Source organism: Maniola hyperantus, chromosome 11 (assembly GCF_902806685.2).
Source record: "Maniola hyperantus chromosome 11, iAphHyp1.2, whole genome shotgun sequence".
NCBI lineage: Eukaryota > Metazoa > Arthropoda > Insecta > Lepidoptera > Nymphalidae > Maniola > Maniola hyperantus.
The window spans coordinates 4,916,100-4,941,652 of NC_048546.1; the positions used below are offsets into that span (position 1 = coordinate 4,916,100).

A 25,553-nucleotide genomic window follows, 5' to 3' on the forward strand; every position below is an offset into this window, starting at 1 on the left:
AACGAAGACGCATCTCGTAAACGTATTGGCCCGATCGAGTTTGGGACTCACCTATGTGACGACATTCAGCGCACCACTAAAGAATCATTTTGTAAAGTGGACTCGGTCGCTTGTTCATCTGCGGTGTTTAAGTACTATTTATTTTGTAATTTCATATAGAGGCTGTTAGACGAATTTATTTATTTTAATTTTCGCTCCAGCATTTGCTTCCAGCGAAAAACAGTTGACTCCTTAAAATTCCGTACAATCTCGTCATGAAACTTTAGATTCAATGGCAGCATAAATGAATTGATGCCTAGAAGAGAAACTTAGGACCGCCTCGGGGTGCACTGCGAGTTGCGACGCGGCAGGCTCCTGTCAATTGAATTTGTCTGCAGTCGCGTCGACGCGTAATGGCCCTGTAAACTAAGTTCAGTGTCATCATTGATATTTCGTTTACTAGTGTCGGTTTTCGCTTCACATTTATTATTAGATGCTCTTTTAAATTATTTTCTCTATATTTTTAAATCGAGCTGAAGTTTTTTCTAGTAAGCACTAGTAAGCCAACAATAAGACTACCCAAAGCCATTAAGTGTAATTTATTAGATTCAATTAGTGTTTTATGTGTAATGTCATTGTATAGTGCCGGTGTTTCCTTTCCTTCTTTCCTTTCACTATATTCCCACGTTAAAGCCGCTTAATCACGTCAGGTCTGCGCGCGCGCCTAATATTGCGCTGTAATGTGTTTATTAAGCGCCGTTCTCTTTAATTGCACACCATTTAACATACAGTGTGCAGTGGTCTTTTGCATGGAAATCCAAAGTAGATACGCTTACATCTCGGTCTTATAACTATATTTATATTAATATGTTTCGTTGGGCACAGATTTATCTTCTCTAGCGCAGAGATGCAAACACTTTTTTACACACGAGTTCTTTTGTTGGTTATGAATTTGGGAAAAATGTCTTTGAATCTTTTTAGGTACTTTTATTGGTTGAGTTCTGGGTTTGTCGTCTTAATTTCAATGAATCAATCATAGAACTGGCTATTTCATCATTTTTATTTTATTTACGCAAACTAAAATATCGCTAAAGAAAATTGGTTGGTATTTGTAAAACAATTATAGAATACAATGCTCAACAATGATAAATTCCCGGCACTTAGGTGATATGCAGCAAACAATTTGTTTATCAAAGCGTAACATCGAGCATTAATTACAATACTCAATACTCAATCTTGTGCGCTATGCAGTTGGTTCTATTAGGTGGAATTAAACGGGCAATGAATAATAGTAACGTTTAACTGTGTTTGCCTGGCCATTATGTCAACACGAATACCTTAATAGTAGTACATAACTCGTGGATCGAAAGTGTTGATAAATTACCGCGTGTCACCATTACCGAATGTGATCTACGCTTCTCATTAGCTCCCCTTAAATAAGATATCATCTGGTGATTAAGTAGCGGCACGGTGTGATTTCTTTATTACATTCCAGCTTTTATTGAAACAACCAACCGATTAATGTTTCGTTTTGAACGGGTAAAATTGAATATTCCAAACTTCTTGGAAATTTTATCATACTTGATAATAAATAGACTAGATTGAACTAATTTTATTTATTAGCTTCCGATATTATGTTAACCTCTGAGCAATATAATAATTTAATGCCTTACTTTGTTATGCATTGTTTTCTTTGCAACTTAGATGTATAAGGGAACTTCAACTATTGAAATATACTCATTTTGAGTATACCTATCAATATACCTATCAGTAGCGCTACCTGTTTAGACAAGCTGTCAAGCGCTTACGAGCACTAAGAAACCAATTTGTTAAGTGAATTTTTGTTTTTGAAATATAAAATACTAATAATGGGCACGTGGCACCGCAAACATTCTGTTTATTAATATTTCGGTGAATGAAATTCTATCTCTTATAAGAAGATGTTAAGTTTTAGTTACTATTCAAATAATTAAAATATGCAAGATCCTTGTCAATCCTCATATCTGATGGAGTAAAAGATTTATACTTGACACTAGTGGTAATGAAACGAGTTAAAATTTTATTCAAATAATCAAAGGCTACATCGACTGTGTTAGCGGTACTTCACTCTATAAATTAAAAAAATACATATATATGATTAAATATTAATGTTTGAGACTCGTAATAAATGTCATTAATAACTTTGGAATATGATTTTTAAATGGCGCTTTTGGGGACACGGAAATTGATAGTTTAATTTTGTTGTTTTCATTTGTGCGTCGTTAGTGTCACTGGGCGGCTTCGGGCGATGCAAATGAAGACATCCAGGGGGAATTCGCTTTTGATTTACAACGGCTTAAAGTGGCAAAGAAGTTAACGAATGAGATTTTATCTCTGAGGCTGTCCATGCTTCAATATGCGGTACTTTTATTTTTTGTGGCTGACTTATATTTATTTGTTTTGTACATAAAATAATTTAAAGCATGTATTAATGCAAGTATGAGTTGATTGATGAATTCCGTGATTTTATGTTTTGAATTTCTTCTGTGTACTATGTCATACACTGAATATAATTTTCTATTCATAAGTTCTGCTAATTAAAACTTTATGCAATGGGAATGTGTCGTATATTGGTGAATACGGAACGAATGCTACGCCTATAATCCCAGTTTACGATCCAAACAAGGTGAAGTTTTGCGGGCAATCAAGATGGATGACTCCTTTAATATATTATTAACTTCGTAATTTATTGACTACGCAAGTTTTATCAAAAGTCAAGTCGTAAAAATCTTATGTATTCGACAATAAAAGCAACGATGTGATTTATAATTTAATACATATTCATTATACTTTGTCAATTTTTTTCTACTACAACTTTCGTGTTGATTGAGGAATATAGTCGTCGCAATTAAATAACTATAGTATATTTTAAAGAAACTTTAGTTTTTCCTCTTTCTTTTAACTCATTTTCAGTAGGTATGCATATTCAGCAACGCAGGGAATAGCAATTTGTGCACAATTTTATTTTATATTTTTAATTTTAAATTTAAGTGGCCTCATTAAGCAATGATACTTTTATATGTTACTAGCTGACCCGCCCAGTCTTCGCTGTGTGTGGGGATGGAATTTCCAAAAACCCCGAAACATACTTTTTCATTTTTGACCAAAATCCCAAATACTAATTTTGATAAATATAACATCTATAATAAAATCCATAACTTGAAAAAACCGGCCAAGTGCGAGTAAGGCTCGCGCAACGAGCGTTCCGTACTATAGTCGTATTTTTTCGACATTTTGCACGGTGATTCAAAAACTATGATGCATAAAAATAAATAAAAATCTGTTTTAGAATGCACAAGTGAATACCTTTCATATGATACCCCACTTAATATAGTTATCTCACTTCGAAAATTGAAAATACTAATTATAAGTTCATGGCCACAATTTAATTTTTTTTGTGTGATGTAACCACAAATTCACGGTTTTCAGATTTTTCCCCGAATGTCTGCTATAAAACCTAACTACCTGCCAGATTTCATGATTCTAGGTCAACGGGAAGTACCCTGTATCCGTTTTTCCTTTTGAGGTACGGAGCCCTAAAAATGACAGAATTTCATACAAACTTAGGAATGGCATTTCCAAAAATCTGTTGTTATTGCTTTATAACGTAAACAAGGTTAATGAACTATTGCACATTCTCCTACGGCTAAGTTATCGTCATATCTCACAATATTAGTTTAGATATAAGAGAAGATTTCACCGGAAACTATTCATGTCACATTAGCATACCCTTTTGTATATTATATGTTCCGTAATATGTTTTACTTGCATTTAACGCTGTAGTTTAGCTTGTAATGTTATCTTTATTACTAAGTTCTTCGATCCGAATAGAAGTTAGGGTCAAACAGCCATATTAATCGTTCCCGCGAAGGCTTTTGCTTCTATTCTTATCTTGTAATTTAATTTACACGTGTACAACGCTTGTTGATTAGTAAATTTATCGCCGATAATTCAGAGTTTATCTCTTAACAATCTTAATTTCTTTATTATGTATGTTCCCTCAGTATTAAATGAAATAAAAATTTGATAATTGGTTGTTTGGCGTAGAAACAGTTGTACAGCTAAATAATAGTCTCTGGTGTAATGTCAGTGTTGCGATAGAAACATCGAATTGATAGATACCGGCCTTCTCATCACCGTTAAATAATATATCCGACAATAATAAATAATAATACGTGGTCTTAAATAGGTAATAGACTTGTTATTATAATCTTTACTATCATTTCCTCCGCTATTGTTTTGCAGCAAGTTTTGGGGTAGGTATGTATCCAATTCTTTTCCAGTCTTACATTAAATTTCGTCGTTAAGAAGAACTTAAGATTATGAACAAACAAGCCGGTTAATTAAGCATTGCCAGTGTTTTTGTACTGGATATTGGACGGCGATTTTCAAAAGTGACCTGTTTGCTTATTTGCCCGAGTTAACTGCAAAAACAATCTAATTTGATAATAATAAATCATGCTGACAGTAAAGCAATTTTTACAAAAGATTACTTTGATCAAAAATTTAAGAAAAAAAAAGTAAATACTAGTATTTACGGGGAAAATAGGTAGTATGATTAAACTTCTTGTAACCTGAGCGTAGAAAAAAACGTGGAACAAATCACTTTACATTTTACAAGCGCTTATGATTAAAAGTAGTTTATTCCTAGTCTACTAAAGTTGCATCAGCGTAACATATGAAATGAGGCCTCTTCATCTGTTAATATAAGACTAACACCTGCAAGGGGCTGAGCATTAATAGAGAGGTGTGTCGCCACGCCCCGAATGTCGACTGCATGTTCTGCGACCAGTTTCATGTTGATTTTATGCTGTGCGGACCTATTGCAGAGAAATTGCCTTTTAATAGAGAATTAAGATCCGGAACTCAGATATAAGTGTATTTTTGGTATAGGATTAACGATAGAGACAGTTATGATCATTCAAGCAGCAAAAGCTAGTAGGGTCTCGTGGCTTCATACCGTCGAAAAATCCTAATAAACGCTGTCTTATGCCCGAGCAAAACAGCGCGACAATGAGGTGGGCATGCTTGAATCTTAAAAATGGTAGCAAGGATCGTCGACAGCCTGTTGTACCATAATATTTTAATTGTTGGGTACGATTTTGTCTCGGCGTAAAATTTATGGCCGCAAAATTAATGTTTCATTTTGTAGCAATTTGGCAATTGGGGCATCATTTGCCGAAACAAAAACATGTATGTTGCATGTTCTTGGCAAAAAATCACTCGCTCTAGCTACACTCGTACGTAACATACTACTTAAAATTATTACGAAAAAAGGAAACAAAAACAAGGAAAAAATAAAGATTTATAGGCATCATCTAGACTATAGCTGAAATTGAATTTACGTCATCCTTTTACGATATGTGAGATCTGATTACAGTAATTTAGCAAACTTTAAAATTGACGCTATTGTAGTTTACATTTGTGTTATAATTTTTGCCGTTACATGCAGAAACCTCCTGTGAAACGCGTCGTAACAAAAAAAACTAGTGTTTGATACAGTCATCATTGTAATATTATTTCAAAATAGGCTGTTTCTTTGGAATTTTTGATCACAGTCATAATACCAGGTGTCGAATTTTATGGTTAACTATTATTTTATTTTACTATGTGTTAAGATACTAAATGGTTGCCAAATTATTTTGCTTTTCACCTTATTCATTTTTATGACATCTAATTTGACTTGTGGTATTTCGTACTGCTTGAAAAGATACTGGTGTGATAATTTGGAACGCTCAATTAGTTATATATTCCTTTTACGATAGTTTATAATATTATAAGGCATTTAACGAACATAATTGGTTTGCCTCACATGACATGCTCTGAGTTGTACCTATATATTACGAATATAAGTTGCTTCTTTATCAGGTTTCTATCAATTTCATAAAAGTTTCCAAGGTTCACATTTTATTTAAAAATACCTAGCAACCATAAACAAAAAAAACTGCTTTATAGCGAAAACAACCAGTTTTAGCTGGCTCGTACATGAAAATCTGCTTTAAAATATATCTTTACCTTGAATGCCTTAACTATTATTATTAGAACTTCAACGAATATATCTTTGAAGTTACTATCATGTACAAGCCGGTCGGTTAGTTGCGGCGCCAGAGCATTTCTTCTCACGAATTTCGCCGCGCGGCGCCTCATGTGGGCGGCCTATCATACACCGCCATCACACGTCGCACTGAATACACTTGCCACTCTCTCCATGCCACTCTCTTATTCCTTAGTAGGATAGGACTAAGGTCTATTATGTAAAATATTAACTGTATAACGTTATTCTTCAGATCATATGACCGCCCTTTGTTGCCTAGTGCGTCTAATTAGTCAGACTGTTTAGTGCTATACTCGCCGCAGGCTAACATTTACCATGATGCACAATATAAAACGATGTGATTTGTTGAGGTGTATGAAGCTCTGAGCTCTGTGGATAGATTAATTTTTCCTTTTTATCGCTATCACAATATATGTCCTACATGTACCGCCTCGAGACATCACATAAAATATTTATTTTTTCATGTGAAGTATAAGAATTTATGTCGCGGTTTCAGGGCGCCATCAATACGCCTACAAGGACATGATATTTTCACATTTATTAAACGACCGCTCGAAGAAGGCATTGTATTTCAAAAGTCGTGTTGAGATTAATCTGCCTGAGAATATTCATTTTCTGATTATTTTCATATTTAGCATTGCTATTAAATTACTTCGTCTGATTGTTTTGAGTAGGTAGTCTTTATTGACAACGAGAGTCGAGACATATCAAACGATTTTATAAAATTTATCGCTCAAGCTTGCGATATCTTAAATTTTGACGTTGCTCATTCGTTTAAACTGTTGGTTCATATGTCTTCCTTTTCTTAAATGTTTCTTATGACTTTTTCTTTATTGAATTGTAAGATCGTTTTTTCAATTTAACTTTTACTTAAATATTTTGAAGCCACGCCATCGTCGTGAACTGTGCCATCGTCCAGTCAGAGATGTCAAATTCCGAAAGCGTTCGACCCTAAATTTAACAATATGACTTGGTGAATAATTTCATATTGTGATAGTGCCAACTCGGAACACATAATGTTTCGTCATATCCTTAGCCAATATGCATCAATTGTTGGACAAGGGCCTCTTTTAAGAAGCGCCAAAGATTTCTATCCTCTAGGTATGTGCCTGTAACAATATGATCAGTTAACTATATAATAAACTATATAATATACATTATACATTCCTACAGGTCCATTTGAATGGGACTTTTACAGTGAAAAATAGTTATAAATTAAAGTTCAACACATCTGCTCATGGTCTGAACACTGATCGCATGATATACACAGAGAAATATAATGTCACCCCTTGTTCTTTCCGCTCTGATATTAAGAAGGGTATATCAGATATATCAGCTACTGATTTGTCGCGATAAGGCGATTTATCTTCAATAAATTTATCGCTCAATCAACGTCGACGCTCGCGCCGGATCGCGCGGCCGCTGATTGGATTTCTTCATAATTACATCTTTTGACACGTACGCGCTAAGTTTCGTACTCCGAGCCGCCAGGGCATGAGATCGTGGGAGCACCGTGTAATCAGCTTTCTTGACCGTCTTGTTTTGATACCAAACCATGGAATTATGCTCCATATGTATAAATATTAATGCAAAAAGAGTCATAATTAAAATTTATAACAGGCTTGAATGTTCCTGCGATTTTGTATGTAGAAATTTATGGGCCGTTTTAATCGAATGATAAAATTAAAACCTAATTTTGAAATAATAAAGTAAAAATTCCCGAGTAGGTAGGTACTAGGTACATATACTAATACATGGAGTTTTCACAACAGTGGCAATCCCATTCAAACTTTAATGCTCTATTTACGCTTATTGATGTCGAAAATCTTTAGTTTGGTGAAGCAGGAGCTAAATAAAAATATGAGCTCTAAGTAGCTCATATTTTTATTTAGCTCCTCCAAGAAAAAGCAAACACCTCCAAACGAATATGAGGATCAAAATTTAACGGTAACGTAACCTTTGCCTCCTGTCCTGCAACTGAACCTTAATTTAATAAAATTGTATGGAATTAAATGGATATCACTTCCAGAATGAAATGATGCATTTCCTTGTTTCGAATTTCTTTTCCGCATAATGAGGACGATGAAAGGTGGGTGTTCCGCGTTATTTCATTTAAACGTCTTCCAGTTATCGTGTGCAATATTTGGTGGTTATTAACTGAGTGCTGTCAAAATCCTGGTGTGTCCAATCGTGATTACTTTTACATGTTTTTGTGGGATAGCTTTTATGAACTGCGTGCGTGGTATCATCGCTTATGTTACCACTATAATATATCACTATAATTTTTTTTAGGTGAAATATATTTTTAAATTTGAAAGGCAAGTTGTCAGTCTCTGTTCGTGATAAAATAAATTTTCCTTGCATATCCATTCAGATAATCTTGTTTCTCGATAGAAGTAACAAAAAATGTCTAGCTTCACAAATTATTTGGATTGAACCTGCAGCTCGCTCCAGCAAAGTGCGGGACTGCAATTACTTTTATACACGGCGTAATATTGTATACCAAATCTTTCAAAAGAACAGCCGCCGAGTTTCTTGCTGGTTCTTGTCAGTAGGAAAGGCATTCCGATTTCCGAACCAACGGTAGATACATTTTACGATTCAAAAGTACTTGTAAAAGTGGAATTGAATAAAAATATTTTTATTTTTATTTCAATGAGTTTGCCTAATATGTATATTGGATTTTTAAATAAACATGTTTTGAAACATGCGTATCAAAGTTAATAGCTCAATGATCAAAGTGGTAGAATTTAAAGTGTTCAATTTAAAAAAATGCAACACCTGAAAAGCGACATCATGTACAGTGACCACATAGGATTAAGTTATATCCAGATTTGGTTACAAGTTATGATTCTTGATAAGAGTCATAAACACCTTAATAAACCATTCTGTTACACTGTGATTTGCACACCTGTTTATTTTAATTTAACTTCTGTGGTTTCAACTTTCACTTTTGATTTTAATAATTATTTCAATGTGTACATCCTTTAACTCATACTATACTACAACTTTAGTAGCATGTGTTAGTTATGCACTATTTAATAATAGGTTTTTGTAGAGATAAATAGAACTGTAACATTTCTCTTTAGTTTCTATGGTAGTCCCAAGTATTCCACGAAGATAATAGAAGTATGGCTCCTATAAAATGGGTATCGTCGAACCCCATCACACCACCCAACTCGTTTCGAAGCCGATTTTCGGCGCGGTGGTCGCAATTAGGCGCGATAAATGCCCCCGACATCCGATCCACTAGGCTTTTATTCGATTAATCGCTCGAAACGAAAACGGAATCCGATTTAACGGGCCATTTCTTTTACTTGTTTATGTAGAACTTCACTGGCACTGATACCGAGTTATCGTTTGTAATGGTGGACCTATATAGACAAACTATACAAGTATCGGTATTTCCAGTGCATTGAATGCTTTTAATAGTTGACACCCGTATATTGGTTAAATCAATATAATTATTTTGAAATCAGTAATATATGATTTAGGAGTTCGGGCTGTTGACAAGCCCGCATGCATGAAATGCTCGCCACATATCAATTATTCTGACACCAGGGATTATGAAAGTCATTATACAATACAACGTGTTAAGTTTAATGACTTACTTGTAATAGACGGTCATGACGAGGGGATTACTGTCAAAGTTATAAGAGCTTTTCACTTTTTTGACATGTCGTTATCGGAAACTATGTGTGCAATTCAAAAATAAAAAAATAATAAAAATCTAAGCAGCATGATTTTGTAACCACATTTGTTACTCAATAGGTATAGCTCCAATCATTAAAATCGTGTATTTTGTGATGTTACGGAATTGTTAATCTCATTGACCGTTATAGATTAAATATTTGAATGACACAACTCCACCTTTTTTCAATTTACTAACTACATCGGTGTCAAAAGGGGAACGAGTGAGCAACGATCTTTAAAACAATAACAAAAGTTCCTCCATTACAAGGCGACAAAACCCTAATATCAATAAACACAATGGGAACAATAGTTGCCCTCTGTCAATTATGCCATCATTACCATTCGAATAAACGACGTAACGGATCAGATGATTCTAAAAAATAATATGACAATGCACTGCATCGCATGCTGTTCGTTAGATAAATTGGTCGTAATATGAATCTTGTAGACGTAGGAATAAAATTATAGACTATAAACTAACTATATCCTGATCGATGATACTGCATTGTGACTGAACGTGGAAGTTATAAATTATTTATAGACTGCCACGTCGCCGAATATCCATCGAAGTAGACGATTGCTGTTACAGAAGACAATTAAAATCAATTTGGTGTATGAATATTTCATTATGAACACTCCAAATTGACTCTATGCGATTCCTAAATATTAGCACTTCTGCATGGGAGTCTAAAGAAAAGATGTATAGTAGGAAAAGCTTACAGTGCGAGAAAGCAGGTGATGTAGTGCTTGGAGTAAAATACTTGAGGTACAAGCCCTTTTGTGATGCAAATTGTATTTGTATTGAAATTGAATTGTTCAGTGGAAACAGTTCAATTGAAATATAATACTAACGCTAAGTGTTGTTTGAATTGACTCACCAGATTTTGCGTTTGTCTGTGCATTTTATGGGGCCTGCCTTTTGTCGCCTGAAATATTTCACCACTTTAGAAACTGTTGCAATCATGTAAAACTTATTTGTCAACGGTATGAATTTCTCGCCTAGATTGATTAAAAATGTCTTTATCGTTTTCATCGTTTAACTTGAATAAAATAATACCTTTTTCACTATCTGCAGATAATCGTTTTAAGTGCTCAAAGTGTCGACATTTTACATTTGCATTCTGTCAGTTCCTAATTAATTTATCTGCATAATTCTGTAATTATCGCTGTAGGTGGGACTTATTTTTCGTACTTGCAATTGTAACTTGGTGTGTCGTAAAAATGACAAATTTACGTTTATCGCCGTATGCGACTCACGCATGTAATGCGACTGCCTTTCGTCGTATGTTTTTGTCAGCGGGTAATCAAAGATTTATTAATGCCTATTGTTGATAATTTTATTACGGTTTTCGTTCCTGTCGCAGCTAATATCTAGTAGTAAGTAATTCATAATGTTTATTGTTTAGTATTGCGTAATATTACAAAATATTCATTATAACTTTTACTGACTGCTGGATGTAAAACATCTTATCCTTATTAATCGAAAGTTTACAAAATACTGTATTAATCCAACCAAATGAAACATCAACACACATTTTATTTATGTGCAGTTGGTAATGTAACTTTAAAATTTAATGGGCAATGAATTTTTTAAATAACGGCCACCAGCGAATCCAAATTGAAAATTAACCCCCTTTACCACGCGCCTTCTGGCGGTTAATACTTTTTTCCATAATCTTTTCAATCTTGTCAACACTGTCGATAAATTATTGCCACCATAACAACCTACTATTAGGCACCTGTCATTTTATTCAAGGTGATTTTTGGCGAAATTGAAATTTTTTAACCAAATATCTGCCTGCGGTACAGCAGTGATGGGTTTTGGGATTTATGGTCACCGTTTTCGGAAAATTGTTATGGTATTTATAAATCTAATATTTATTTTATAAAACTTAAGTAAGTAGTCCTTCGAAGGATTAGGCTTGATATGGATCGGTAGTGAATTCTGAAGACTAAAAATATGTATATGAGACGACTAATTTAGGAATTCGGATATCCCATAAAACTTGATTCCATCAGGTGGCCCTCGGACAGGTCATCGACACCGGTGAGGTAGGGCCAGTCGATGATTGATCAGGTCTCTTATCAGTGCACTGTCGCCTACGTGCGGCATTTTCAAAGTACTATTGTCTATAGCCACAATGGTATGTGCTGATGGCACCAAAATTTATAGAAAGTGTAATATGTATTTAATTCGTGACTGTTCAATTCAGATTAACGCTATCAACACTAGAATTAACTTTGCTTTTGTTTGTTTCAGAGAGTGCAAGCTAAATTTGCTTCTAAAGATATGTAAGTATCACCATAAGTTAGTTATTTTAAAATAATGTTTCAATAGTTAAATCTTTCATTCGTTGCTAAAATTTTTCATAATTCGTCACAAGTAAGGACTCTCTTCTTTTTCTCACCGACAAATATTATTCAAACTAGTCATCAGTACCCTTATTATAAATGCGAAAGTGTTTGTTTGTTGGTTTGCTGGTTTGTCCTTCAATCACGTCGCAACGGTGCAACGGATTGACGTGATTTTTTGCACGGGTATAGATAAAGACCTGGAGAGTGACATAGCTCTTTTTATCCTGGAAAATCAAAGAGTTCCCACGAGATTTTTAAAAACCAAATACCACGCGGAGGAAGTCGCGGGCATCAGCTAGTCCATTATAAATAAGTATCTATAAGTAGCTTAATTTTGAGGCTGGAAAAATATTTATTCATCCCTAGGTTCAAAACGTAGGTAAATACTAAATTCGTAGCCTTCTTGATTCAAGTATTTTTCATATTTTTGGTATTCGTAATATTTTATTACGAATACTAAAAAATATTATTCGTTCATTTCGTAAATATAAATTGAATACAGCCATATTAATTTACTTCTATTTTTCAGATGGGACATTAAAGCACTTTTGAAAAAAATCCCAAAGTTACGCGCAGTCATAGATCTTACGAATACGGCGCGGTACTACGATGCACATGTATGTTACATACACTATTGAAATGCTCATTCCCATTTCCATTATATATTTTTAGAAAAAAAAAAACATATTCATATTTTGCAATTGTATTGTATCAGTCAAAATCGTTAAAATAAAATAGGTCATTTGAATGAGTTAATGTTGCTTATTAAGAGTACCTTTACGATTAGGTCATCATGACCTATAATGAGTTCTCGTCCAGTAGGTACCTGTCAATATAGGTTGGATTAACAAGCCGACATTTCATCGCTTCAGGTTTTGAAAGTGTTTAAACTTGTCTGTCCTTTGTATCGATAGAGGCACCACTCTCGCTGTCATCTCTCGTTACATTGACGTCTGTCTGTACAAATGGCGGATAATCTAATTACTGTCGTTTACAAATCAATATTATATGGGGATATCCATCTATATGCTGTCGTCGAGTCAATGTCGAATGAAGATTTTTATGCTTTGTTAACTTTCTACTACAAACTTTTAATTAGTGACTCTAGAGTATGGGGTTATTATTTTTTAGATTTTGGTAACTGGTTTACGCTTGGATGGTGTGCACTTATCTCAAAGAGGCACTACCCATATAATAAATGGGAAAGTGTGTTTGTTTGTTGGCCTATTGGTGTGTCCTTCAATCACACCGCAATGGAGTAACGGATTGACCTAATTTTTACATGGATATAGTTGAAGACCTGGAGAGTGACATATAGGCTACTTTTTATCTCGGAAAATTGAAAATCAAAATCCACGCAGATGAAGACTCTGGCATCAGCTAGTAGAATATAAATGCATTTGTGTCGACCTCATGTTGCTTTCAGCCACACGCATTTCAATTTTTGCCTTCAAGTCTGACATAATTTTAATTTGTTTCATGTATTTGTAGGAGCTCAAATCGGCCGGTATTCTGCATACTAAAATTTTAATGCCGGGACGAATAATACCACCAGAAGATAAAGTGACACAGTAAGTATTTACGTTTTCTAATAAATTGCATTATGCGGTATGTCCTCGTGAGATTTCTGATCAAATGGGGAGGAGAGCCGTAGGAGAACCGACGTAGATCAACGGGTGGCGAAGCTGAAATGGGAATGAGCAGGGAATATAGTTCGAAAAACCGAAAAGCGTTGGGGTCCTGAGGAGTCCACAGAATGGCGACCTCGCACGGGAAAGCGCAGCGTTGGAACACCTCCACTATGTGGACAGACAACATCAACGAGTTTTTTTTTAAATCTGTTAATCTTTAAATAATATCTATCCCGGCTGTACTCACGTGTCTAGTCGACGTTAGCCCGACTAGTTTCGAACCCATCCGGGGTCCTTTTTCAAGGGAGTCAGTTCGCGCACGCGCCGCGGCTGTGACTGCGAGCCGCGCGCGCCGCCGCCCGTAGAGCCCGCTGCGAGAGACAGCTGCCGAACGTCTCCCAACAGTTCTTGCTGATCTTCAACGCTGGAACCGTCACCGTAATCCAGGCAAGCGGAGCTAATGGTGTACTGTCCCCCGACTGATGTCCTTGTCTTAGCGTCAAAAAGCGGTTTCCACGCTGAGGGTAGCATCCATCCATTGTCACGATTCGATGGGATGGGTTCGAAACTAGTCGGGCTAAAGTCGACTAGACACGTGAGTACAGCCGGGATAGATATTATTTATAATGGAAATCACTCACGGTAGTTTAAACGCTAAAATCTTTAAATATTTATTTACCTACTAAGTAACTGGTATCCAAGGCATAAGTTAAATTATTTCTAACAACCAAAATTAGTAATGAATCTATTTGTACTAATATAATTTGTCGGCAAGTTACTTAACAAGCAACATTGTTATTTGTCAAAAATTTTACGTTGCTGTAATAACCGATAGATTATAGATACATTTTATTAATTTCGACCGTAAGTCAGAAACTGCGCAGCTGTCGATCGAAGCTACGACTCTTGCTATATTTTTGCATGGCCGCGGATTTTAATATGAAGCGTCGAATTGGCGCCACTCGTAGGCCAAATATGGGTAATGTTATAAATCTCTGCGCGTGCGTAGGCGGAGTCGGCGCGGCTGAGGGCCGCAGTCTCCGAGCTAGTGAAGTACCACTGGTACCTCTTCGGATTCAATTGAAGCCGGTCGCATCTAGCGCTTGTTTCATCGGCGTCTGCCTCCCACGCGTGATCCGAGAGCTTTAGGAATTTGAAAGGCATTTGTCGCTGCCCCGTTGCGTCTCGCCTTACGTGTAACAGATGCCCCACCGAATTTAGAAACAAATATATTATTAACTCGTTAACTTTGACGTTATTAGGCCTCAAAGCGTCTACTCGATATAATCAATAACGGAGGGTAGTATACAAACGGTTATCATATTAATCAGATTTATTATCATCTGTCCGAACTAAGAGCTTTAATTTAAAGATTATCTCGGCCATTTGTTGAGTCTTTTGTTAGATGCTGCGCGACGTCGTCGACCGGCTTCGCCATAAATAACCATCGGCATTTCTCAGATACTTCGTCCCTGTTATCGCGCCTGTGAGCCTCGCATCCGTTTGTCAGTTAAGGATAGACAAATGCGCCACCCGTAAGCCTACATCCGAGGTCCAACATCCAAGTGATTGGTTCTTGACAGGTGTTTATATAATATGACTCTGGCGTATTCCTAGACAAGTGGAATATTCATTTTTTGAGAATACTTCATGTCTGAAAGGCGTGTTGAGGTAGTCCATGTTAGAATTTTGTAAAATAGCAGCAATTAAAGCCCTTCATCACGTGCTCAATACAGATATCGCGGTCAGGCCTTCGTTCTGACCTTTCACTGTATGAGATGAAGATCAGGCGCCCGATGGTAATGACGCTCGCGTGCCTGGAACGTTTGTTCATTTATCACGGCTATATTTTTACTTGTTTTCCATGTCGACTGTCCACAATCATGTCGTCATTACAAACCAGCCTGTGTACCAACAATCATGCCGACTATAAATTGTGACCACCGTTGAAGTACGATTGTCAGATTAATAGATTTTTTATGGTCCAAGACTTAAAGGTATTCCCGAGGATTTCTCTGACTTATTTACGTGCCGCTAATGAACACTTAGTTATTACCGTTGAATTTTTATGCATTCTCAATTCACACTCGAACGTGATGCCGGATATACGGAATAAAATCATCGATATTTTGGAAGCGTGATGAAAAGTGCCAGCTAAAGATATCGATTAATTCAATATTGGTACATTGAATACCGTATCATCTGCACATGCCAAATCCGCATTTAAGCTTTTTAAATCAATGAGTTTTTGTTTGTGATTCTATTAGCGGATGATTGAGACTTATCTCATGATAATTTGTTATAGTAGGTATCTATTAAGTCATTTCCTATTTTTGGGTGGTTCACTCAAGCGATGGGAAAACCGAAAAAATTGTTTTGACTGAGTGGTACCACGGTACGCCCTAATTGCTACTAGAACCTGCTATTGACGTCAAACATGACAATTGTCTCATACTTTGTTTTAATTTGCATGTTATTATGTACTTAAATAATCACGTTTACCTTAGATATCATTTTAGAGTTTGTTTCTAAACTTTGACCTTTTTGAGAAGATTTTTTAAATGACAAAAATTGGTAAGTATAAAGGTATGGTATTTGTATTTTTATTGGTAAAGTGTATTTTGCTACTTTCGTTGTTCATTGACAAACATTCGGCGAAGTATAGGGCCTGATCGAAATTATTTAAATTGTCCGGTTATTGTGGCATATTTTTTGAGCAACCGCCGAGTTTCCTGCTGACTCTTCTTGGTAGGAACGGTATTTTTAACCAGTGGTAAATTATTTTGCCGATTCAAAAGCAGACGTAAAAGTTTTAAGTACTTGAATAAAAAAATGTTCTATTCTATTTAAAAAAAACTGTTTTTAAATAATAGAAACTGTATGTGCAGTTAAATGATTATAACCATGGACCTATCAAAGAAACAAACTGTTCATTCTGTGTAATGGCCTAATATTATAAATGCTAACGTGCCTATTATCAGGGGATACCGCGTTTCATTTCAAGTAATAACCGATCTAAATATCGACAATGTTATAGTTTCCAACCATTACATTGCTGCCATATAATCATTCGTAGACCACACAAGCAATAATTGAGACATTGGAGTCGTAGGACAAATAGGTATTATTATAGTTGCTTGTCTTAAAATTGTAGCTACAAAGTTTAACTTGACAGAAAATCTTACGAAATTTCTTATACCGACCTGAGACTTAATTAAATTGGGGTTATGAAACGTGTTCGTGTATTGATTAGGGCATAATCTTGTTTTAATGCAGTTGATTATTATTCTGGCCGTGTAACGCTAGGTACAGTGTCGAGGGACGTGTTTCAAAATTTACCATAATCGAATTAACATACGCTTGTAGAGCAAATATATTAACTTTGTTATTTGAAAGGTTGTAATTCAATGGTGAAAGGGCAAACTATCAAACCATTAGTACTAGGGTTGACAGATATCCCATTCATAAGAAGTCGTGCAGAAGTTATGCCGCAAAATGTTTTCAATGGGTAGGAGGTTCAATCATTTTACGGCTAATTTTACGGTATTTTATAAATTACTAGATGATGCTATACCGTGAGAATTCTTTGATTTTTCAGGAATATAAAGTAGGGTGGGCCAATAAGAATCCCGTGGGAACGCTTTGATTATCCGGGATAAAAAGTACCCTATGTCCGTACCCGAGATGTAAGCTAATCTTTACCAAATTTCATCAAACACGGCCGTAAAAAGCTAGCAGACAGTACATACCTACACACTTAATTTATTATAGGTACCTATGTTTTTGTACGGATTTATTAAATAATTATAGCAAGTGTTACAATCCGTGACATAAATATGGAATAAATCATACTAATGATTCACGGCTCGTAAAGTTTTTCATCTCAATATATCGAAATGCTGCGGTTTATGTACCACCACCAATGGCGCCGGCGATTGCTGCTAATTAATTAGCACGTCCTACATGTGTATTAGCTGGCGAAGGCCCATTGTGTGTAATGTTTTATTTTTGCCCAAAGTTTCCTGATGAATTGATTTCGTCGTGTCTTTAACATAGTCTTTTACCTATATCTTCTTCTTCGTCTTAGTGTTTTGTAGAATCCGTTTTCCGGCATATTCGACGAGCCTCCCTAACTTCCAAACTTGAGCATGCATTTTCCGTTCTCCATTTTCGTTAATAGGTACTAAAATCAAAATAAGTTCGTAACGCGTGAACCGAAGAATTTGAAATTAATGTGTAATATTTTTTATTATATCCTCTAGAACATGAATATGATCCGAGGAAACATAATTGGACAAACTTTTCGCGATAGTTTTTTTTCAGAAGTTTTAGAATATTTTAAAGCTCTTAAAGACGAAACATTCGTAGGTGTAACACAATCAAATTACCATTAAGTTCTGGTCATTTTACGACAGATGAAATAATATTCTTGATTATAGACTAGCGCTTGGCTGCAATCAGACCTGGTCACAAGTGACGATGCAGCCTAATGTCAACATCACGACGTCAAGCCCTGCCCAGCGCTTTCTTGGGCGGTCGCGAGTTTTCCTTTTGACTCTGTATAACCTTTTATTGACTGATTATAATTCTAATCCGGATTTGACGGCCTACCACTTTTAATTCAGAGCGGTTGCGATCGTAACTCCGGAACCCGTTAAGTGTAACCAGGTAGCACTTTAGAAATCAATGATTTTCTATTCAAGTTCAAATGATCATCAGATACATTTGATATGATAATTGAAACTGACGACGGCTCTTCGAAACAAAACTTTATGGTTCACAAATTCGTTTAATCGATCGATTTAATCGAACCTCGAAAAAGGTGACTGACTGACTGACTGATCAATAAACGCAAATATCAAAGCTCTGAACGGATCGGGCTGAAATTTGAAATGCAGATAGCTATTATGACGTAGACATCGGCTAAGAAAGGCTTTTAAAAAATCGACCCCTAAGTGCACTAGAATATACTCATATCACTGCCTAAGGGGACTTTGTTAAATTTGTGTAGTCCACGCGAATGAAATCGCGGGCATAAGCTAGTTTACCATAAAAATTAGGTCACTCGGATAAAAATGTGACAAATTGGTGATACAAAAATTAAAAAAATAATAAGTAATAACTGCAGATATAGCAAAATATACAGCTGCTATTTTATATTTTTAGGTTGTGGTTAATGTAAGTCATAATATTATTAGAGTTGTGTTTTTTTTGTAGCGGCATGTTTTTGAGTCTATATAAGGAAATCAAGTAAACCGCAAATGCAGCTTATTCTTGGAATCCCAATTATTGTCATCACTAGTCAGTGATTCATGCCGTGTAACTGAGATGAGCTTACGGGGATATGGTGGCGAACGCGTAACGTTTATGCAGTCTTATGACGCATAATTTGTGGGAATATATTTTTAAGTAGATAGTGAATTGTGTAACTTATTACTGGGTAGGTTATAAGGAGTTATTTAATTGCGGTTTTGGCTGACTGGCTATCAATAGCTTTATAGGGAAAATATTTGGTTCAAGATTTTATGTCTTAATTTATGATGTTATGCCTTAATTTATGATTTAATGAAAAACTATTAAGTACTTTGGGGATTTGTACCCATTTCTTTAATAGAGAGACAGAGAGCCAGCGCGTGCCAGACCTTCCTTATTTTATAAAAGCTAAAAGTTTCTCTGCATATTGTCCCCAACACTGAGAGGAACCTTATGTTTGGATGTTTATTTGGATTATGGTGGCTTTGGGAGATAACAGGTAATAAAGGTGTAAAAAATCTTACGACAAAGTAAAAAGTCTAATTTTTTTATATTTTATTCGGAGTAGTATTAGAAATCACGTTATGCATTGCCAGACACCCTTAAACGTTAATAATATTAAACTTTATAAATGTCTGGTAGGCAGCAAATTTAAACTCTCTACCTATTAGGTACAATTCACGAGATACAGTCCGCTGACAGATAGACGGACGGACGGATGGAAAGCGGAAGCAATACTGTCCTGTTGGCACGGTTCGGGTACGAAACTCTGGTTAACTGGTTAACTTGTCTCTACAAATCGAAAATTGTTGCCATCAGTTTCTTTTAGGACTGTTCCCAACCTTTGGCCTACAGTACAGTAACAATACAAGTTTCCGCTATTAAGGACGTTCTGGACTGCATGGGAACCACGTGCATCCTTATCTGGAGTTGTATCGAGATGTCGCCTATTATCTCAGTTTCGACCACTTTCGTTGCTTGTACGGCACCGTCGCGCGTGTACACTACGCTCCTACCATAATGGATGCGGTGGTATCACGTATGTGAGGTCCCATACTTTGTAGGCTGTGGGAGAATGCTTCTATCTACCTTGATCTGATATCTTTCTTATGGGTAATACACACTACACTGTACAGTCTACTTGATGCATGATAATGTCATTGAATTGAAGGTCGCATGAGTAGGTAATAGGAAACGGAATGCTAATAAATATGAACAAAGAACAAATATTTATTAAACAGCGCAATTAATTTGCATTTACATAACGCAATATAATATTTAATACTAAATAAATATAATAATAATTTTATTAAATAGTCTATTTATTTTCAAAACTCAAATTGCACAAGCCTAAACATATTTTTTAAGGTTTTAGTTGGCGATCTTATGAAACATTTACTCAGTTAATAAAATTTATGTCTATTTAAGTTTCCTAGCTTTTGGTGTAGTTCCTAATAAATCCTTTAAATAAATGTCCTGGAAGGCTGTAGCCTGAGGCCTCTGTATACAGCAAATACTCTGATATTGTATTTACTCTGTTCGGCTTATAACGTAGGCAATATCAAGCAGCGCCGTTTTGTGTTTTTGTCTTTATCAAAGGAATCTTCTGTAACGTATAAATATTTTTTTAGCAATCCTACCCAAAAAATTCAGGGGCAGGTCAGCGATTTTACAATAAATTGGTGCTTACACAGAAAATAACTACGGAATATTGAAAATACAAGAATTTTAGCGTTTAAACTACGCGAGTGAGTGTGAAACGTGAGTACAGCCGGGATAGATATTATTTATACCAGAATCTTCTCATTTGCTTTAATGTGGATGCCTTATTTATAAAAAAGACCGCACACACGTATTGACTGATTGGATATCTTGGATTACCGATTGGAGATCGCACGCCGATAGCCAGAGCGCATTAAATATCGCCATGTGATATCTCATGTAAACCTTTTGGCACGCGAGCTTGGTCGTAAAGGTGGCCCTGACTCCGTAGGTGTGGTTAAGGGGTATAATGTAGTTATAATAATTGCAGCCATGGTCCTCGCGCTTACATAAATTTTCCAGTAAGGCCACGCACAGGCATGTCGGTCCTTGCCGCATGAAAAATACCCGGATTATAACTCGGGCGCGATCTACCGAACAGATAACGCCGCTAGATATAAATTATCTCACAAACGTAAGACGCAACTAATATTAAATAAGAAAGCATGTAATTCACGTTGGTTCGATCTGCCCGGCGAGCAATAAAATACACAATTCTGACAGTTTTTAAATAATGACGTCCGTGGAGCTGGACCAGGAAATGCTTAGAAAGTTTAATACAAAGTTTGGCCTTAAAGTCGTCCAATCTCGATTTTGATCTTTATAGTGAAAAGTAATAATTTTCAAAGATATATTCCTTCTTATTATTAGTTTTATTAGATTTACCTACAGATCGATAAAGGATCAAAAAGCAATTATATAATCTAAAGTGTAATACAGAGTAATTTTCGTTTAAAAAACCTACAATAGATCGATGATTAATAAGGACACACAAAATGATGAATTGAATAAGCTTATAATTGCATAGAACTTGATTTTCCTAATAACTAAGTTCAATATTGTTTCCTCTTCTCAAATAATATAATCAAGCGGACGATCGAGTCTTTGAACATAAAATTCACGTAAGACGCAAACTTGTTTTCTATGAATTTCTTGAATCGTGACTTTATGCATAATTAAATTGTATACTCTTTGGCGCCACACTTCGAGTACAGTTTCGTTTTGTACATCTTATTGGAGTACTGTTCTAGAGAATTGTTTGTTAATAATGATCTATTGCTGGAACTCTTATGGCTCATTACCTCAATTTACTATTCGCGTGATAATTTAGATTTATTTTAATTAACAAAACAGTTTGCCTTTTATTTGAAGGTATATTTGTTTTGTAAACTTAGGATAAATTGTTTTTATTAAAGAAATTTTGCCCAGTAATTATAATTTTAAACAGGCAGATTATTTATTTATCAGACTAGATACTTACCGCCGTGGCTGTGTCTGGTTTGTAGCATATTGCGATAGTAAACGTTGTTGTAATCAACAGGAGCATTTAAAGTCGTGTAGTGCAAAAATCTTCCTTTAGTTAGTTATCAGTAAAAACGTTTTCCCTTTTTCTGTGTTATGCGAGACCACCCTTACCTTACAAGGAATTTAAGAGACATTCCCAAACATTATGGGCGCCACCTCTTTCTATATTAAAAGACATTTGTTATGACGAAAACAAACATAATTCACCAAATAGGCAGAAATGCAATCGGCCGCCGGTCGGCAGAAACGCCTTGTAATTCTGGGACGCCCACTGATCATGCGGTTTTAGGTGTAAAAAAATCGATTAAAGTATGGCGACACGCTGCGATCGATACATGACAATGTTTCATTTTTGACAGCTGCGCAGGTTTTTACATTTTTGTGAAATTCAATTAAATGTTATGCGACGCCGCGTTGCCTTTGTTACATATCATTTTACATCGTCGCCAAGCTTTATTGATATTTCACTATTCGGAACAAGGCATTATAGAGTGTCGGAATGTCATAAACTTACACGGCAAACAGCTTTTGTTTTTAATTGTCCATTAACGATCAATGGAGCTCGTTTCTATTTATAGTTTGTCGTGTTTTATTGCTTCAATATCATTAGATTTGATTATACACTGAATATTGATTTTAAGGTTATAATTTATAAAGTAGTGTTTTTATGTATTATGAATTATTTATATGGTACTGACTATTTTTTTGTATTTGCAGATTCATGAATGCCGTAGACAAATCTCTTAAAGTAGATAAAGGTAAGTAACATATTTTATAACATATCAATTACATATTTTCTTTGAATAAAACTCCTTTACATGGAAGAATCTTTTGTCTGTATTTGTTCGAACTCAATATCTCATCATGAGACCTAAAATTGCCAAGCTTTACAACTTGAAATACCAAATATTGAGAGCCGTCGTTTTAGTCTGAGGCTACACGATGCGTTTCCGGTGCATTGCGCCGCCGCACCGCTTCGGATTTGAGTATTGGGTGCTACACGGGCACTGCGTTGCCGCTACGGCAGATGTATGGCGTTGCATCGCACCCCCCCTTCCCAACTCGTCTGTCTGGTCCCAAGTCCGTTGTACGTGCGGTGCGGCGCCTGAGCGGTGCCGCTGCGTCATCCTACATAGAAATCACTGTACTATGCTACACGCAACAGACTTGGGACCAGAGAGACGAGGCGGGGAGGGATGGTGCGTTGCAACGCCATACTTTTTGCCGGAGCGGAAACGCAGTGCCCGTGTGGCACCCAATACTTTGTGCACTCATCCGTGATTTTACGGATCCGTAAAAAACACGAATCGAATTTACGTAATTGTATGACGGTCACTTCGAAGAATCACGGATACGAACCGAATAAAGATGAGTCCACAAACGCCCTGAAACTTAAATCCACAGCGGTGAGCGCCGCAACGCACCGGGAACGCACCGGGAACGCATCGTGTGGCTTTAGTCTTATAACCGTTAATCTTCTTGCATATATGTTTTCCTTTAGCATGTTTTCTGATCGTTTTTGTCTGTTTACTACATTCATTCAAAGATGGCAATCTCCCGAATGGCAAATGTGGAAGTAGGTTTTGTAAACTTTGATGTAAGTACGATTCACAAGGAGAAATGTATTGCGTGGGAGAGACGTTTCGGTGAGGTGTTAATGCCCATTGCCTAATTGTACTGCCTTACGAGACCACCATAAAGAGTGTCGTTGAGCTCTGCCTTTATTGTCACTAATTGTTGTTCTTTGTAGTCGTTCTTCTCAGTCAATACGACTTACATCATGATCGCTGCTATAAACCTCACCTCAGTTGTATTTTGTGTACATAGTCAACTTACTCTATCTTACTCTACTCTATCTGAGATCATATTATCAGATTATACGCGAGCGCATTGATCGAGTAGATCATACTCTCCATTTGCGGCGTTAATGTCTTACGTAACGAGATCATCAAAATTGTCTAAGAGCTTATCAGTAATGCTGGACACAACATACGATTTCAATTAAAGATCGCTCGATTTCGACTCGGAATGTACAACGTGTTTAATAAATGAAGAGCTTCGATGACACCTCGATCGACGGGTGACGAAAGCTGCGACAGGGCTCTCGTTAGATTGGTTTGTCAATAAGTCATAGCAATCAAAACTAGTAGGTTCGGTCCACACGTCCAAGATAATCGGCAGCTACACTTTTAATTACGTTGACACAATTCGTGGTTATCGTCGAACTTCTCACGGTGCCGAACTCAATATTCAGAATGTTCATTAAGTTCTAATTACGAATGGGCGCCCTTGTTTGTCTTGGTCACCGAAACTAGCTTTTATTAGATTACGTGGGTAGTTTCAATTAATTGTGGGCATGCTATTATCTGTTGGCGTTTTCATTGGTAATGTACGCCGTACGGTTATCGGTGTCGCTAAGTAGATGGAGTGAGATTTGTATTATAAGTAAGCGCGCCACTAATTCCTTTTAATATAAATAGGCCAACCGGAGCGCCTTTATCCGTCTCATTAAAAAGATATCATTGTTGCATCATTGTTGTTACTGGACTTAATTAATTTTGTGTAAAGATTGAGTCACATAGCACATTATTGAAATTTATTATTTAACATATAATTATTTTATATTTTACATTAAAGGTAACATTCTAATTGTTCACAATATATTTTTATTTAGTGCAAGGCCGTTCTGGGCGGTTCAGAAAATAAATTCTTGAAATAAAGTCTTTGTTAGGGCTTCATTAATTTATTTCAGTTGAACCTTAAAAATAATTTCATTAAAAATGCAATTTGAGCAAGTTTATTCAGTTAGTTGTGCACGAATAATTAATTAATCAATTAATAGTAAACCAAAATTATTATTTTAAAGGGAAAATCATTAGATTTATAACGAACGAAATAATTTGGTAAAAAGTTGCTCGATACAATGTATAAATATAGTCACTTGAATAAATTTTTTCCAAGCAAATGCAAATTGTGGGACCAACTCTGTTCGGCGGTGTTACCACTAAAATTACCTTTAACATGGAGTTATTCAAGAGGATGATCAAGAAATCACTGAAAACGAAAAGGCGGCAGTACATTGGCGGTGTATGGGGGTTTTTCAGAATTTGCTCACTATGTGTATAGTTAAAAGTAACTTTGCATTTTCTCATACGAGCTTTAGAGAAGATATCATATATTTACACGAGAAAGAGGTGGCGCTCGATGTAATGCGACGATATTCATATTTCACGCGCTATTGCACGCGAATCGCATTCGCGTTCTGATTTACACGATATCGCGGCGTGCGGAATGTCCTACACCAGCTACTGTTGGCTCTCGAAGGGTGGTCTTAAAAATAACTGTCCGGCTGCGCATTTGGCAAACAGATAAGCCACTTTCATCTTCAATTCCGGCTTTCATATTTTCTGTCAGAGACGAGAACGACGAGACGAGAGGCATAGAAATGCCTATTAAAGCTCATGCCCATAATTTTGTCCGCG

At 36.0% G+C, this 25,553-nt stretch overlaps 1 protein-coding gene across 1 annotated transcript in view; it reads left to right on the plus strand.

Annotated features, from left to right (window-relative positions):
- LOC117986539 (RNA/RNP complex-1-interacting phosphatase) overlaps positions 1-25,553 on the plus strand; it is a 52,011-nt gene that overhangs the window by 15,190 nt on the left and 11,268 nt on the right. Inside the window, exons 3-6 of the mRNA XM_034973380.2 lie at positions 12,027-12,058; positions 12,651-12,738; positions 13,613-13,692; positions 22,789-22,829. Coding sequence (XP_034829271.1) covers positions 12,027-12,058; positions 12,651-12,738; positions 13,613-13,692; positions 22,789-22,829 — 241 coding nt within the window. The remainder of the gene's footprint in view (positions 1-12,026; positions 12,059-12,650; positions 12,739-13,612; positions 13,693-22,788; positions 22,830-25,553) is intronic.